Below are 18095 nucleotides of genomic sequence, written 5' to 3' on the forward strand. Positions count from 1 at the left end.
TATGTACTTTTGTACCCTTTGGACATTTTAGGAATGTTCTTAAAGGGGTAGTGTGCCATTTTGGACATTAAGCCCTATTTGTGGTCCGTCTACCATGAACCATACCATGAATACAGGCTGCATTCCGAATCGCATACTTCTACTTCTTACTACCAGTACCTACTACAGCTGCCCTTAGAAAGTACGTACTTTGCAAGCAGTAGGCATCCAGTTGGGACATACTACCTTGTCATAACATTGCGCCTTGAAATTTGCCCACATCCGTCGCTGTCCATAACGCGACATTCGTCTACAGCTGTCACGACTCGCACATGTGACGCACATTTCCGCTGCGCACAGGATTGTGGGTCAGAATAGCCAGAAAATCCTGCTGGCTTGCATACTGCAAAATATGACCGGATGTAGTAGGACATCCTGGTATTTTTGCCATACTGCATGGGGCATACTATTATTATTATTATTATATTGGGACATACTACATCCTGTTTTGGCATACTATATAGTAGGGTATTATGCGATTCGGAACGCAGCCACAGAGACCATAATTTCACTGATCGTTCCAGTATTGAGCTATCTGCAGTTGTTATGCAGGCTCTCACTGGGCTACAATGGAAGTCAATGGGGTATATATATATGCATTGAAAACACTATGATGAATGTGCTTTTCTGAGATGGGAATGGTGTAATCTTCCCAATCTGTTAGTCTAGTAGGAAGGAGGGGTTCCCATGCACCCTCGGGACCTGATGTTGTAACCTGTTTTTTTAAGACCCTAAAGGTGTCGAATTAAGATTTTTGCTTGTTGCCCGGGTCAACTAATGCCCCATGGGGTCCATTTGGCGGCCATCTTGAATTGATGTCCACACAAATGGTGAAAACACCAATTTTCATAACTCCTAAACCAGACGACATACAGAGACAAATGAAGACACTTTTTCATGTAATTTTGACACCAGGAATCAAATGGAAAGGTCACTGAAAAGGTAGGATGACTCTTTACTGATGAAAATGAACTGAGTAGATGGCAATCATATAATACTAGCTAATGGAAGGCAAAACTCTGTTTCACTGGTCACCATCTCCGTCCATCTCATCAATCTGTCACATCAATCTGTCACATCAATCTGTCACAAAGTGAATAATGGTTGTTTCTTTTGAAATCAAATATCATCAAAACGGGGTATCACTTATATAATTGCATAGTAATAAATATAATTGCATAGTAATAAATGCATGTATTACATAGTAAGTACTAGCCTATGTAATACATACTGGTTGGGTTCCCTTATGGCTGTGAGCGTTAACCAAAACAAAAAGGAGGTCCAGGAATCCAGGAGACAAAACCTGGTGCCACAAACAGTTAGGAGCGAACACTGATATGACAGGACCATCGTCTGAAACTGGGGACACCCAAGACCCTCCCTCCGCTAATCATTGGCATGAGAAGGGGCCCCAAGTTCCCTGAAAATGCATCCTTCATCTCTCCTGCTGAGAATGACTGAGGTGTCCAAAGCTCTCTCCACGTGTACTATGTCTAGATGCTGAGCAGGTATGTGTGTTACTGATCATAAATATATTTGACTTGAGGATCAAATAGAAGGATGTTTAGTCACTACGGATCGAATTAGGTGCAGTTGGTTTTAAAGCATTATTTTAATTGTGGTGAAATAATGGTTCCAGGGTGATCTCAAGTAACGGCAAGCAGAGGGTTCCGGGTCTGGGCGGCTTCATCTCATCCACTGGTGTTACTCCTCAAAAGAAGTCTACCATCAACTATGACATGCCTATCAACCAGCCCATCACACAGTTTGAGGTGGTGCAAGAGGTCCTAAGGCAGACTGAAGAGGCTACTGCTGAGGTCAGTCAGAAGTACACCTTCAATACCTTTGATCTGGGCGTGTGCATGAAGGCCCTGCCACTTGTCTGGAAGTTCCTAGAGAAGTACAAGCACCACCTCATCCTCCTAGGGCAGTTCCACACTGCCATGAACTACCTCGGCATGATCACCAACCATTAGTGTCATGGTTCAGGCTATACTGAGATCCTCCTTGAGGCTCAGCTGGTCACAAGTGGCTGTCTGAAGAGTGTCCTAAGTGGAAAGGCATACTCCAAGGCCCTCTTCTGCCTGAAGACCGTCTGCCAAGCACTGGAGCGACTGCTCCTAGAGCGCTTTATCGAGGAAGAGGATGTCAGCTCACACCTGAGGCTCTGCTTAACCTCATCAAGTCATGTGACCGACAGAACCTCAACCTTGCACTTCGAGATGACTCCACCCTCAACATCATAACACTATATCTGGAGTACCAAGACAAGTATGGAGCTAGATTTGTGTCTTTATTATACGAGCAAAAAAAAAGATTTGAGAGCTAAACTTTTCGCACTAAAAGCAAAAAAAAGATTTGAGAGCAAAACTATTGACAAGGCGATCAAAAAATATATTAATTCCATTTAAAAAAGTTTTGCTTGCAAACTGTTTGTCTTTGCTATCAAATAGTTTTCCTTTGCTCTCGGATGCTCTTTTTCTCTCTCTCAAAACCGAAGTCTTTGCTCGCAATTTTTTTTTTCTGTGTTCGCGAATCAATTTTATTTTCTCTCGGATCAGGAAATTTTGCTCGCTGTTGCACAGAATCCTGTGGGCGGGACCACGTCCCTATTGGCCAGTTTCGATCTGAGTCACAGCTGGGTGGGGAGTTGCTTGTGGGAATTGAATGGAGTTGAATCCATAGAAAAGCTTTAGACCAGGTTCACGGTCTGGTCCACGAGCTTTCCAAACATTGCCGGGCTGGCCATTCACCTCCATTTTTGGACTAGGATTATGCAAAAACTACCAGACTGCTTTTCATGAAACTGGGTGGAGGGCTGTAGCATGGCCAATTTAGAACCCAGTCAATCTTGTCTGTAACCGTTTTAAACTGATTTTGTTGTTGTTCGGTCTGATTTTATTTACAATGGTAGCTATTTTAACTTACTTTAATCTATTTTGTTTGTTGGTCTTTGTTGATATTTCAGCATCATTGTAAATGAGGGTCACCCTCAATGATTCTCTGAGAGTGAATGAATTAATGAGTTCCTTTATCCACGACTCAGTATTACTAGCTTTCTGAGAGATGACACACCTCTAAAACCTCTAAAAACACACCCGCCTTCTCCGGCATGGCCAGGGTTCAGAGTAGTGCTATCCCGCAGTTGTTTGTAGTCCCTTTTTATTTTTACTCAATCTTTTTAATTTTTTGCTCTTTTTGTTTTTGTACAGTGTCCTTGAGTTTGAGAAAGGCACTTTTTAAAGACCATATTATTATGATTATGATGATGATGATTATTATTAGTGGCCCGGAGAGGGGTACACTGTCCCCAACCAACTCTGACCCGAGGCAGCGGAGTCTGTCCACCACGCCACTATCCACGCCACGGACCCCACTACTCAGCCCCTGAGTGAGCTAGCGACACGGTCTTCCCTGGCGCGTGCAGGTTGGTGTCCCGGAGAGGTCTCATTGCTTAACACATCATCCCTTTGACATTCTATTTAATATGTATGCTCTCTCATTTGACATTTCCGATTTTTCACATTTTCAGCGTTTGTTTTTGTGATTTCTTTCAGCATCTCAGAATTCACACACAATTCTGCAGGAAATGTTTTTTATTTTAAATTATTATTAATATTATTGTTGTTGTTATTATTATTATTACTATTATGATAATTCAAATATGCCTGTGATAATACTTTAAAAAATACTTGTTTTGATTCTAAAAAGGTTAAATTGTTAAATTGTGAACGACCAGCAGCAGACAAAAAGCAGATGAGAGCTCAGCCCACTGTGTCTAAGGTCACCGAGGACACACGACTATGACCCATGTTGCTGGAGTTCATCAGTTCAGGATGTGGCTCGGGGGTTTGGTTGTCCTCTCAACATACTCACTAATCCCTCACAGGATCACAGCTCATCCAAGACCTGTGCACCGCTGGCCCTCACTTGTGACTTTTGAACTGTACAGTATGTACGTCTGTCTGTATGAGAAGCTATATATGCATGTGTTTGCCTGTGCGTACCACTGTTAATCACAAGCTGCCCCTTGCAGCATGCAGGGAGGAAAAGAATGAGATCTGCCAGGCATCATCAAGGAGCTGTGCCACAGGGCCCTCCACAGAGACAGAAAGAGACCCAAATTGATTTCAGAGGCCATGGGACTTGTGCATTTACCTCATCAAGCAAGTGCTGGAGCGAAGAGCGTAAACAAACTGAAGAGGCGGTGGTGGTAGAAAGGGTTATCGGGCGTGCAAGGAGACTAGGTAATATGTTCTGCCTTTCACCTGCACCCTGCCAGTTTTCATAGCCCACCTTATCGGGAAGGGCAGTCCGTAAAATGGTGTGCTGATAAAATTCCTGGCACTTCTTCGCTTGATGCTTCCCCAGGCACAATTATCTTCTCTCTGTAATCATTCCTCTCACTACTGGCGGATGTGAACTGCCTTAATAAGAGGCTCCTTTCCCCCTGCTCTGATCGGTCTCCCCAGCTTCCTTCATGGTCTCAGTTTACCTGAGCGCTGGTGGAAATCACCCTCACCCCGCCACACACGCCGGCTTTTCTTGCATTAACTGGCTGGGTTGATGCAATCGCTGTCTTTGAGATTGCCCCCCCCCCCCCCAAAAGGGCTGGTGGTGGTCTGCCTTAAAGGACCTCCCATTGTCTCTAGATATCCAGATTTGACTGAGAATCACGAGGGGGGAGGGGGCAGTAGTGTAGTCGAGGATATCACGAGGGGTGAGGGGGCAGTAGTGTAGTCGAGGATATCACGAGGGGTGAGGGGGCAGTAGTGTAGTCGAGGGTATCACGAGGGGTGAGGGGGCAGTAGTGTAGTCGAGGGTATCACGAGGGGTGAGGGGGCAGTAGTGTAGTCGAGGGTATCACGAGGGGGGAGGGGACAGTAGTGTAGTCGAGGGTATCACGAGGGGGGAGGGGGCAGTAGTGTAGTCGAGGGTATACCCACTTATGTATCCACACTTCTTATCCACCACTGATGTAAAAACTGAATAATTTCAGAATATTTGCTTTTATAGTGAACCCACTTCTTCAGTCACCACTACACCACTGAGTGGGGGGGAGTATGGTATGAAAACTGCCTGCTGGAGTATATGACTGTGTGTGTGTGTGTGTGTGTGTGTGTGTGTGTGTATTGTGTACACAGCAGTTGTTGTAGGGACCTCTGACCTTGTCCCTTCAATGTTTGCTTAAAGTACAGCTGAGGGAAGGCTTGCCTTTCATTTATATAAAGACAAATATATTAGCTCAAATGTCCATGCTGCAATTTCCAGAGAAATTATTCAGATTTCAAGGTTCCATTGTGCAGCTATAAAATATGAAAAGCCATCCTACTTTTAAAAAAAAAAGTAACAATTTTGAAAAAAATTCACAATATTTGGATGGGTCATGCATTATTAAAAACAACAAAAGAGATGATTAAGTAAATGTCGGTTTTGAAGAAGAAAAAAAACTCCTTGAAATATATGGTTTTAGATGCCTCAAATACTAATCAGACACCAAGTACCACATACACAGAGCAAGAACATAGCCGGCCCGCATTGCTTTCTTTATCAAATTTCCATAAAGAAAAAATAATGACACTATTATTTGGTCCTTGCAAACACATGGGTGGCTTGATATGTTCAAAATCAAATAGCCTATCCCAACTAAGAACCAATTTCCATACAAGATGCTCTCATTAAAGCCGCGGGCAAAGATTAACTCTCTCCTTTCAAACAGAGAACAGAGGATAGATGTTCTTGCTCTTCATGGCTCTGTCGCTATTTCTTTCCGTTAACAGTGTAGAGGCTTGTTTCTGTCCGCCCAATCGTAAGGTATTATCAGCTTTCAGCGGGTGCCTGCGCACATGACAGTTCATTTTCTGCATGATCTCCCAAAAGTCGATACAATCTTGTAAAGACAAATAGCAGATAGCACCGGCTAACTGATGCGGTTTGGGGGAAAGCCCATTAATCTTGTGCCTCACAGGGTGGGACGTTTGGCCCGCCCTGCAAGTCCTCATGCATTAATAAAATCACAAGATGATCCGTGAATTAACTCATTGTAGGTGGTGCCTTCATTACCCAGAGATCTGCAAGGCCGGCAGGGGCCTGTATAAAAGACAAGCATGACACACTGAGAAGGAAAGGCTTACACAATCTGTCAGGTCAATTAATTAATTGGGCTTAGCCCGGTAGTATATCCATCTACTGGTTGGTTGACTTGCCCTTTGTTTGAACAGGATGTGGTCGATGTGTCTATTTAGTGATATTCAATTGCCTGAACATACTGGGACATTTACATTCAATTACTTGCAGTGCAAGAGGACAGGAGGAAAACAATGTTCATGTCACATGTTCACCCACGTCAATGATCCATTCATTAATTCACACACACTTCTGTTTACATCTCTAAGACACAAAGAAGATGGGCATAACATGAGAAAGGTAGGAAAAATGGCATGTTTAGCCATGAGAAGGATGTATTATCTTGAAGGATTGTAATTGTTCCCAGTTAAGTATAATTTGAATCCAGTTCTAGGTGCTTGCAGAGCATCACTGCTCAGCAGCCATCATTTGACTTTGCCAGTCAATATTTGTTCATACTGTTGAATGAACATTAAAATTGATACATGAATTTGATTGAACAAAATGGCATGTACTATATCTGAAAGAAGCAGACACTATACACACTGTCCACAATTGCAATGTGATGTTCAGTCAGTGCACAGTAGTCAAGGGATCTGTCATTGTCTTGATAATTGCTAATTCATTTGATTCAATGGGAGATGGTTTCAAGGGCTTTCATGGTTTGGTTTGTTTCCCTACGGCCTCTAATGCATATCCTGTCAGCCAGATGGACTGTATGAACATGTTTATGTTAGTGCTCTGGCCTTGTCTCACATATCCTGAGGCATGTTGAAGCATTCAGGAAGCACAGCCAAGAAGTCATTAAGAAATCGTTCTTGGGGAAGTGTCACACATCACATACAGTACATCTAGATATATGGATAAGCCATGTTGAATAAAAAAGAAGAAGGTTGAAAAGGACATTGAAGGCTGAGAGACTGCAAACCTGCTGTTTACACAACACATGAGGAATATTAAACACATTCAATGACTTAATAATAGATGAGGTGCAGTAATTCATCATGGGGAATATCGCTGAAATACCACTACATCTACTGCCATGATAACTGAAATACCACTCCATCTACTGCCATGATAACTGCTACAAAGCAACGTTCAGGAAAGTTAGGCCAACACAGCATTGCATTGGCAAGCCATTTGAAGAGAAAATAGGGACAAATTAATTGAATTAATTTATTTTCTAACAAATTGTATTGATAGCAAGTTGACATTTCTAAAGGACACATGAATAGACATTGAATTCTGGTTGAATTCAGAAGAAAGGTGGGTCCCAATAAGGGCACAGATCCAAGTGCTCCAGTTGATGTTTCATAGGTCAGGATGAGAGAAGAGGCTTCCTCAACACCGAGGCACATCAGAACTTCAGAACGGTGCGGATACTGTTGGATACAGAAAATATAAATGTCATTACCCCAAATCACTGTCATCATTTCAATGTTAACAATTTGGAAAGACAATTTATTAGTGAAGATATTTCTAGAAACAATCAATTTACCTCTTTCCAGCATGCATCAGGTCAAAGCCCTCATTGATCTGGTCAAAAGGCAGGGTGTGGGTCACAAACTCATCCACCTTGAGCTTCTTGTTCATATAGTCAAGCACAAGCTTGGGCACACTCTCCACACTCTTCCAGCCTGGGATAAATACATAGGGAATTGCAGGTAAGGAATGCATGTGTTGTATAGGGAATGTATTTACTACCTACCCAAACATCACGACAAACAAGTTCTAAGCAGCTCAAAATGAAGGTATTCCTGATAATTCATGGTTCTGCAGAGTATGATGAATTGCCTACAGATAGATGACAAGTGCAAATCTGAGTGAAAGGTTCTCACACATCAGCCTACGCACCTCCAAATGCTGTGCCCCTCCACACTCTCCCTGTGACCAACTGGAAGGGCCGTGTGGAGATCTCCTGGCCTGCCCCGGCCACTCCGATGATGACACTCAACCCCCAGCCTTTATGGCAAGCCTCCAGGGCAGCCCTCTGAAACAACACAATGGGCACTGTCAAGAAGCCTGGCTTACCAGGATCTTGCAATATGCTCCCTCTCAGGCAGGATTATAGGCTAGGCTTGTCCTTGACAACAGTGACCTCTGGTGGTTAAGAGCAGAGAAACACCCTGTATGTTATGTCATAAAATGAGAACAAGCTAAAATCACTTTCCAGGATTCCTGCAACATCACATCAATGGGAACTGTGAAAACCTCCAAGCCAGTTCTCTTTCCTTTGAAACAGCACAAGTTTACCATGATGCCAACGTTGCCGATGCACTCAAACGAGTAGTCCACGCCTCCATCAGTCATCTCCACCAGCACCTCCTGGATGGGTTTACTATGGTCCTTGGGGTTCACAAACTCTGTGGCTCCAAACTCTTTGGCCTTCTCAAACTTGTCAGGGTTGATGTCCACCCCGATGATCCTAGTTGCCCCGGCGACCTTGCAGCCCATTATCACAGCGAGCCCAACGGCCCCGAGGCCAAACACAGCACAGTTGGAGCCAGGCTCCACCTGCACACCCCATGAACATGGTGAAAAACAAGAACAGGTACAGCCAGATGTCAATGTAGAAGTACAAGGTAACAACAAAGATGCAATTTGATTGCATACAGTTTTATATGGCTTGAAGCAGCTTGCAGCCTGGCATCCAACATCATGCACGTCAACCCACCTTGGCAGTGTTAAGGGCAGCACCGTAGCCTGTGGAGATGCCACAGCCCAGCAGGCACACCTTGTCCAGGGGGGCCTTCTCATCCACCTTGGCCAGAGATATGTCAGCTACCACTGTGTACTCCGAGAACGTGCTGGTCCCCATGAAGTGGAAGAGCTGCTTGCCCTTGCAGGTGAAGCGGGAGGTGTTGTCAGGCATCAGGCCTCGTCCCTGGGTTACCCTACAGGGTGGGAGGGAGGGAGGGAGGGAGGGAGGGAGGGAGGGAGGGAGGGAGGGAGGGAGGGAGGGAGGGAGGGAGGGAGGGAGGGAGGAAGTGGTGGGAGAGAAGATAATACTGATGGAGAGTACTAGACAGATCAGGTTTGACTGTGTGCTGCATGCTGTTAAGCACAATTGTTTGGCCGTGGCAGATTTTCAGGGTTGCACTCTTCTCACCGGATTTTTTGGCACAGATTGGTTTTAGGATTTTTGCAAAATTTGCACTCTCCACACTGAGGCACGTACAATGGGATGACAGTATCACCTAGATGGAGGAAGAAAGGGCGTTTTAACTACTGACGCAGATGCCTTTTTAAGCAGGGCTAAAGAAAATCTTCATATTCACCTGGGCAGAGCCCTTACCTGGCTTGAACTTGGTGACGCCCTGTCCGACACTCTCGACCGTCCCTGCGCCCTCATGGCCCAGGATCACGGGGAAGAGGCCCTCCGGGTCACTGCCACTCAGAGTGTAGGCGTCGGTGTGACACACCCCTGTAGCAAAGATCTGAAACACAATATCCCCCCTCATCATGCCGCCTCTATGTGACCCTTTTGACCTCTGCAAGGGCGTGCTGGGTTTGGGCAGGAGCTTACCAGAGCGGAGCACTGGCACATTTTCTACTGCATCTCTTTTAGAATATCAGCTAAAAAATAGTGTGGCATTCGCTCCTGCATCTTAATATGAACAGTACTAGTGAGTACTGCCGCCTATTTCGGTCCACGTCAAGCACAGCTCTTAGGCAGGGAGAAAGAACGCCACGTGACTTTACAAGATAGCCTGCAATTATCCTGAGTAGAGAAGCGACGCTGTGTACCGTAGCACCGGGTTGAGACATGTCTTAGGTACAGTACAGGACTGGGTGGTTTACCTTGATGCGCACTTCATTGGCATTGGGTGGTGCCACTTCCACTTCCTCAATGGACAGCGGCTTCCCAGCTTCCCAGGCTACGGCTGCCTTGCACTTGATCACCTGATGGAAAGGGGACAATAGAAAAACATGCTGATCTTGAACGTTCATGTATGCAGCCGGTGTGTAGCCCTGGGAGGTAGCCAGCTCAAAAGTGCTCCAGGTCAGAATGCTGTACATTGGGTAGGCTATTATTAGGGGGAAGGAATTCCTCTGCAAATTCACTGCCCCCAAACATGGGACACCTACTCATTGACTTGCATTAGTGATAAACTTGTCGGCATGAACTGGCAATTCTTAGGTTAGCATATATGATTGCTTAAGTTAGGTTGTTAGGCATCTTACTATTCAATTGGGTGTTAATATGTGACATAGTCCAACAAACAGTTAATTTGGAATACCATTCAAACGGGACAATTGCAGTCCGTCATTACGCTAGTTTACAGTCGGACTTTAGCCTCCAACAGCCACAGACCACGGGACACAGACAACAGCCCCAGACCAGGAACACAAACAGCCCCAGACAACAGCCCCAGACCAGGAACACACCCCTACAACAGCCCCAGACCAGGAACACACCCCTACAACAGCCCCAGACCAGGAACACACCCCTACAACAGCCCCAGACCAGGAACACACCCCTACAACAGCCCCAGACCAGGAACACACCCCTACAACAGCCCCAGACCAGGAACACACCCCTACAACAGCCCCAGACCAGGAACACACCCCTACAACAGCCCCAGACCAGGAACACACCCCTACAACAGCCCCAGACCAGGAACACACCCAACAGCCCCAGACCAGGAACACACCCCTACAACAGCCCCAGACCAGGAACACACCCCTACAACAGCCCCAGACCAGGAACACACCCCTACAACAGCCCCAGACCAGGAACACACCCCTACAACAGCCCCAGACCAGGAACACACCCCTACAACAGCCCCAGACCAGAAACACACCCCTACAACAGCCCCAGACCAGAAACACACCCCTACAACAGCCCCAGACCAGGAACACACCCAACAGCCCCAGACCAGGAACACACCCCTACAACAGCCCCAGACCAGGAACACACCCAACAGCCCCAGACCAGGAACACACCCCTACAACAGCCCCAGACCAGGAACACACCCAACAGCCCCAGACCAGGAACACACCCAACAGCCCCAGACCAGGAACACACCCCTACAACAGCCCCAGACCAGGAACACACCCCTACAACAGCCCCAGACCAGGAACACACCCCTACAACAGCCCCAGACCAGGAACACACCCCTACAACAGCCCCAGACCAGGAACACACCCCTACAACAGCCCCAGACCAGGAACACACCCAACAGCCCCAGACCAGGAACACACCCCTACAACAGCCCCAGACCAGGAACACACCCCTACAACAGCCCCAGACCAGGAACACACCCCTACAACAGCCCCAGACCAGGAACACACCCCTACAACAGCCCCAGACCAGGAACACACCCAACAGCCCCAGACCAGGAACACACCCAACAGCCCCAGACCAGGAACACACCCCTACAACAGCCCCAGACCAGGAACACACCCCTACAACAGCCCCAGACCAGGAACACACCCCTACAACAGCCCCAGACCAGGAACACACCCCTACAACAGCCCCAGACCAGGAACACACCCCTACAACAGCCCCAGACCAGGAACACACCCCTACAACAGCCCCAGACCAGGAACACACCCCTACAACAGCCCCAGACCAGGAACACACCCCTACAACAGCCCCAGACCAGGAACACACCCCTACAACAGCCCCAGACCAGGAACACACCCCTACAACAGCCCCAGACCAGGAACACACCCCTACAACAGCCCCAGACCAGGAACACACCCAACAGCCCCAGACCAGGAACACACCCCTACAACAGCCCCAGACCAGGAACACACCCCTACAACAGCCCCAGACCAGGAACACACCCCTACAACAGCCCCAGACCAGGAACACACCCCTACAACAGCCCCAGACCAGGAACACACCCCTACAACAGCCCCAGACCAGGAACACACCCCTACAACAGCCCCAGACCAGAAACACACCCCTACAACAGCCCCAGACCAGAAACACACCCCTACAACAGCCCCAGACCAGGAACACACCCAACAGCCCCAGACCAGGAACACACCCCTACAACAGCCCCAGACCAGGAACACACCCAACAGCCCCAGACCAGGAACACACCCCTACAACAGCCCCAGACCAGGAACACACCCCTACAACAGCCCCAGACCAGGAACACACCCCTACAACAGCCCCAGACCAGGAACACACCCCTACAACAGCCCCAGACCAGGAACACACCCAACAGCCCCAGACCAGGAACACACCCCTACAACAGCCCCAGACCAGGAACACACCCAACAGCCCCAGACCAGGAACACACCCAACAGCCCCAGACCAGGAACACACCCCTACAACAGCCCCAGACCAGGAACACACCCCTACAACAGCCCCAGACCAGGAACACACCCCTACAACAGCCCCAGACCAGGAACACACCCCTACAACAGCCCCAGACCAGGAACACACCCAACAGCCCCAGACCAGGAACACACCCAACAGCCCCAGACCAGGAACACACCCAACAGCCCCAGACCAGGAACACACCCCTACAACAGCCCCAGACCAGGGAACACACCCCTACAACAGCCCCAGACCAGGAACACACCCCTACAACAGCCCCAGACCAGGAACACACCCAACAGCCCCAGACCAGGAACACACCCAACAGCCCCAGACCAGGAACACACCCCTACAACAGCCCCAGACCAGGAACACACCCCTACAACAGCCCCAGACCAGGAACACACCCCTACAACAGCCCCAGACCAGGAACACACCCCTACAACAGCCCCAGACCAGGAACACACCCAACAGCCCCAGACCAGGAACACACCCAACAGCCCCAGACCAGGAACACACCCCTACAACAGCCCCAGACCAGGGAACACACCCCTACAACAGCCCCAGACCAGGAACACACCCCTACAACAGCCCCAGACCAGGAACACACCCAACAGCCCCAGACCAGGAACACACCGCTACGATTGATTCTTTTGGTGTGTTCGTTTATAACTGGGAGGTGCAAATTGCGACTTGCTACTAGGAATGATTAAATAAAACACCTCATGAACTCGCACTTCCTCGTCGCAAATTCGGATGTTTCTCAGCCCCCAGTTGCCGGCTGGCGTCAATATCATATCATTCGCTATAGCTCGAATGCACACAGGTCGGAGGTGGGTATTTTGCCACTTGCGACTTGCCACCTCCGACCACAAACGAAAGCACCATTTGTACCCACAAACTAGGTAGGCTAGCTGTCACACAGGACGAGGCCAAGGCAACATTTGAGTCGCTGCAAGATCGAAAACGTGAACAGAGTGGTTATAAGAGCACATCCTGTCTGAACAGAGTGGTTATAAGAGCACATCCTGTCTGAACATGTTGCTATGAAAAGGAGATAGTAGTTTAATAACAGCGGAAGCATTTTTAAACAAATCCTGCAACTTACTTTCCCAGCGGTCTCCATTCTGTACTCGGCCACGTGAGAAAGGGGCGGGGGCTTGTGGCCGGAGAGTGTGTATGGACCAATCAGAAGTGTGCCGTATGGACCAATCAGAAGTGTGCCGTATGGACCAATCAGTGGCTGGAAAGCGTGCCGTACGGACCAATCAAAAGCGTGGCTTTTCCCCGCAGAGACCCATGATTTGTGCAAAACAGCCACCTACATTGAGGGGCGCATCTATCAAGAGTATAGGGAATTAAATTCACTTATCAGTGTAAACTCGGCCTGGTACTTCCGACTGTTTCATAGTGTGACAAACATGTTTCCATAAGTTCCCGACTGGGAAAATTCACATGAACGCCCCCTCAACAAAGTACGGAATGCCATAAGGTAATAAACTTTATTTATGGCTCACACATTATTTGTAAGGCAAGTCATATGGTATTAGGTTGTAAAGGTTAAGTTGAAGTCCAGGTAGAGTGCTCTAGATTAGCCTAAAGTTATTGAACAAGTCGGGTAAAGCAATATATTTGTGATTCAGGTAACCATTTGCTCTTTATTGCCACGCAAAAACTAGAAACTGCTACCAGCATGTTGATTAAACACCCTGGGCATACATTATCTTATTTATGACATCCATGTTGTTCCCATATTATAGACTTAAAAGCTCATGAACACGCTTAAGTCGATCAACTTCACAACTAGGGAAATTGGACCATCAGAGGCGCATGTGAATGCAGCAAAAACACTTAAGAGCAGATTAAGTTTAAACAGGCTTTTCTTTATAAAAGGTAACAGTACTCGGCAAGTGATTAATCACTCTAGAAATAAAATATATACGATATGTGAAAAACTTAACCGACACTCTCCATTACTCTTAAATTGAAAAAAGACAGGTTTATTTGACATTATTCAAATTCTGAATTCCTTATTTTGCACTTAAATTCAAGTCAGCATTGCCGTTTGAGACATTGAGGACAATTTGTAGAGTGCAGTAGCTGGAAAAACACCACACTGAAGAACAGAATGCATTACGTTTATCAAATAAAAGTCCATCATGATAAAACCAAAACAAACTTAAAGTAGAGCAGTATAAAATGACAATGTCCATTTTCCATAACTCCTTTATGTCCAACTGAGCATGGTAGTGGCAGTGAGTTTCAGCGCAGAGAGTTGAGAAAGAGGGTCCAATGAGCAGTCCAACGTCGTCATCATCATCATCTCCCACCTAGATAAGAACCAAGTCAAAACAAATGGACATGAACATGAATATCCTTGCAAAATGACTTGCTGAAAGGACATTTTTAAATCAACGTGTCCTCTTTCTTTCTCAAACACTGACTGCTGGTGGCACTGGTTCTTATTGAAGGCTTTACAGACAACAACCAGGATGCACAGTCAATTCCTGACAAATGTACTTATTCTATGTTGCTTCAGATAAAATTGTCTGCTAATGACTGATATGTAAATGTCACATTTAAGCAATTGACCACGAGAGGCAGTGGGTTACACAGGATTTTACCACAGCTACGGGGCATTGTTAGGCTCGACCCGATAGCGGAGTTGGGATACTTGATTCTGATTGGCTAGCAGCCGTGGTAAAATACTCTGTAACCCACAGCTGCGACCGCATAACAATTAGTATTAATGCGCCGTCAATCTCATTGACGAGGCCATTGATAAGATCAAGCGGTAGCCTATCAGAATCACGTATCCAAACTCTCAGTTGTAGAACTATAACTAAGACCAACCTCTGAATCCACGGCCCCCACCTCCTCCTCGTCCTCCCCTAAATCCTCCACCACGCCCACCGCCACCGAAGCCGCCTCCTCCGAAGCCGCCTCCTCCGCGACCTCCACCACCCCTTCCGCCTCGGAAACCACCTGGACATTTTTTTAAAGGACACAAGAGACATTAGACAGTGTTGAATACTTTTGTAGCAGCAGTCACAGCCTACATTTCGCATGAAAACAACTGTGATATCGATATATAACCTCAACAAAATAAAGAACTGTAGAATGCTGAAAATGTGGAATGAGTAGAGGAATGTTGTTACCTCCACGGCCTCCTCCTCTGCCTCCCCCTCTACCCCCTCGGCCTCCCCTAGGGGGACCCTTCTCCCCAGGCGGCCTGGGGAGGAACCTTTGGAGTGGCAGCAGTTTCATTGGATCTATGTAAAACTGTAGGATAAGTAAGTGTTAAATGACAAATACCAACAGTCTTAGAAACCTGAAGAAAAACAAATACAAACCTACCACCTATTACAAAGACACATACTACATACCTTCTGTAATTTCTTGAACGATGACGCCTTCATATTTTCAGAAAGTTTGACAGAAAAATACTGTAACATAGGGTTAAGGTCTCAACTTAAGGTGAATATATTTCGCACCCATGGCCATGTCACCCTTTAATTTTAGATAATAAATGAAAAGATGCAAATACACTGCAAGGGAGTGGAACAGCTTCTACATAGTTACTGTACTTTTCAAAGACAAAGGATACAAAGTCACGCAGCTGGCCGAAGATTTCATCCACCTTCCCGATCTGTTCCTTGTTCTCCAAGTACACTGGAGCGTTGAAGTATGGTACTTTGTTCTCTTCTGTCACACACTTGCAAACAATGTCATCCTCACATGGGTGCACGAACTCCCCCAGTGCTGTAAGAGTTGTAAAGAAGTCAGTCATTTGTGTTAAATGTATTCCAAAAGAAGTGATTTCAGCTGCTACACATTAACCATCAGGTCAACACGGCTCTGTGCACCAGCTCCACTACTTCCTGAAAGTCACTTGGCATCTTTATTAATCAGGTGTGCGCTGGGTCTGCCGCACACCTGATTAATCACTTAATCCAATCATATAGGACAGGAAATAAAGATGCCAAGTGACTTTCAGGAAGTAGTGGAGCTGGTGCACAGAGCCTATTAGGTCAGCAACAACTTACCGACAACATATTCTGGAGGCCCATAGTCCTGCTGCCTGAAGCCGCCTCTGCCGCCCCCTCGGAAGCCTCCCCCGCCGCCTCGGCCACCAAATCCTCCACCTCGGCCACCAAATCCTCCACCTCCACCGCCTCCACCTCTGTTGAATCCCCCTCCACGACCTCCTCGACCACCACCTCCTCGGAAGGACATCTCCAAACCTGTCAACACAATGCACACGTTTCAGACAGCAGCAATTCAAACCATCAGCTAACCAATGCATCTCAAGCTCGGAACCAGATCATATAATCGAGCTTTTTCACAAGACAACGTTCACTTGATGTATGCCACGTCGTGAACGTTAGCCAGCCCTCGAGTTAGCCTGCCCTCGAGTTAGCCTGCCCTCGAGTTAGCCTGCCCTCGAGTTACCCAGCCCTGGAGTTAGCCTGCCCTCGAGTTACCCAGCCCTGGAGTTAGCCTGCCCTCGAGTTACCCAGCCCTGGAGTTAGCCTGCCCTCGAGTTACCCAGCCCTGGAGTTAGCCAGCCATGCTTCACCTGCTCCCACGACCTCCAGAGCAACGAGCTAGCTACGGCAGCTAGCCAAGATCAATGGTTGGCTAGGAAAATGTTTGTACCAACAACAGCAATGTAGTATATGCCATGTTATCTTATTAATCATTCATCTTCGACAACTTGATAAAGTAGCTATTAGCTTTGCTAACGTTAGTTCAATAACTTGGCTAGCTAGTGGAGAAGCATGCTAGATATAACGAGCCAGGCTAGTGAGCTAGTAGTGAGCTAGTGGAGAAGCATGCTAGATATAACGAGCCAGGCTAGTGAGCTAGTAGTGAGCTAGTGGAGAAGCATGCTAGGTATAACGAGCCAGGCTAGTGAGCTAGTAGTGAGCTAGTAGTTAGCTAGTAGAGAAGCATGCTAGATATAACGAGCCAGGCTAGTGAGCTGGTAGTGAGCTGGTAGTGAGCTAGTAGTGAGCTAGCAGTGAGCTGGCAGTGAGCTAGTAGTGAGCTAGCAATGAGCTGGCAGTGAGCTGGTAGTGAGCTGGTAGTGAGCTGGTAGTGAGCTAGTAGTGAGCTAGTAGTGAGCTAGCAGTGAGCTGGTAGTGAGCTGGTAGTGAGCTAGTAGTGAGCTAGCAATGAGCTGGTAGTGAGCTAGTAGTGAGCTGGTAGTGAGCTGGTAGTGAGCTAGTAGTGAGCTATTAGTGAGCTGGTAGTGAGCTAGCAGTGAGCTGGTAGTGAGCTAGCAGTGAGCTGGTAGTGAGCTAGCAGTGAGCTGGCAGTGAGCTAGTAGTGAGCTGGCAGTGAGCTGGCAGTGAGCTAGTAGTGAGCTAGTAGTGAGCTAGCAGTGAGCTGGTAGTGAGCTGGTAGTGAGCTAGTAGTGAGCTAGCAGTGAGCTGGCAGTGAGCTGGTAGTGAGCTGGCAGTGAGCTGGCAGTGAGCTGGCAGTGAGCTGGTAGTGAGCTGGTAGTGAGCTGGCAGTGAGCTGGCAGTGAGCTGGCAGTGAGCTGGTAGTGAGCTAGCAGTGAGCTGGCAGTGAGCTGGCAGTGAGCTGGCAGTGAGCTGGTAGTGAGCTGGTAGTGAGCTAGTAGTGAGCTGGTAGTGAGCTGGTAGTG

The 18095-nt window shown here is 47.4% G+C and overlaps 2 protein-coding genes across 3 annotated transcripts; both read right to left on the bottom strand.

The window, feature by feature from the left end:
- Positions 1-7336: 7336 nt before the first annotated feature.
- On the bottom strand, positions 7337-13591 carry LOC311317295 (alcohol dehydrogenase class-3). The gene is made up of 9 exons (XM_084448372.1): positions 13551-13591; positions 9967-10068; positions 9461-9602; positions 9275-9362; positions 8840-9059; positions 8419-8679; positions 8020-8155; positions 7664-7802; positions 7337-7547 (listed from the first exon to the last, which is right to left on the bottom strand). The coding sequence occupies exons 1-9, from the start codon at positions 13566-13568 to the stop codon at positions 7523-7525; spliced, it is 1131 nt and encodes a 376-aa protein (XP_084304498.1). The 5' UTR covers positions 13569-13591; the 3' UTR covers positions 7337-7522.
- Positions 13592-13988: 397 nt separating this feature from the next.
- gar1 (GAR1 homolog, ribonucleoprotein) lies at positions 13989-16678 on the bottom strand (the record flags this gene model as incomplete). 2 transcript variants are annotated; one of them, XM_084448704.1, is made up of 6 exons in its annotated part: positions 13989-14772; positions 15296-15427; positions 15601-15724; positions 15829-15888; positions 16050-16204; positions 16489-16678. In XM_084448704.1, 6 exons carry the CDS (start codon positions 16676-16678, stop codon positions 14762-14764), a joined length of 672 nt encoding a protein of 223 aa, XP_084304830.1. In that variant the 3' UTR covers positions 13989-14761. The 2 variants fall into 2 exon arrangements, with proteins under 2 accessions (XP_084304830.1, XP_084304831.1); XM_084448705.1 differs by having other exon boundaries at positions 13989-14765; positions 15286-15427.
- Between the last annotated feature and the right edge of the window lie 1417 nt (positions 16679-18095).

Source organism: Borostomias antarcticus, assembly GCF_949987555.1.
Source record: "Borostomias antarcticus genome assembly, chromosome: 14".
Classification (NCBI taxonomy): domain Eukaryota; kingdom Metazoa; phylum Chordata; class Actinopteri; order Stomiiformes; family Stomiidae; genus Borostomias; species Borostomias antarcticus.

Coding starts and splice junctions, on each gene's coding strand:
- LOC311317295 (XM_084448372.1), bottom strand. Junction 9,603..9,966: donor CCAATGAAGTGCGCATCAAG/GTAAACCACCCA, acceptor ATTGTGTTTCAG/ATCTTTGCTACAGGGGTGTG. Junction 8,156..8,418: donor TCGGCAACGTTGGCATCATG/GTAAACTTGTGC, acceptor GTGTTGTTTCAG/AGGGCTGCCCTGGAGGCTTG.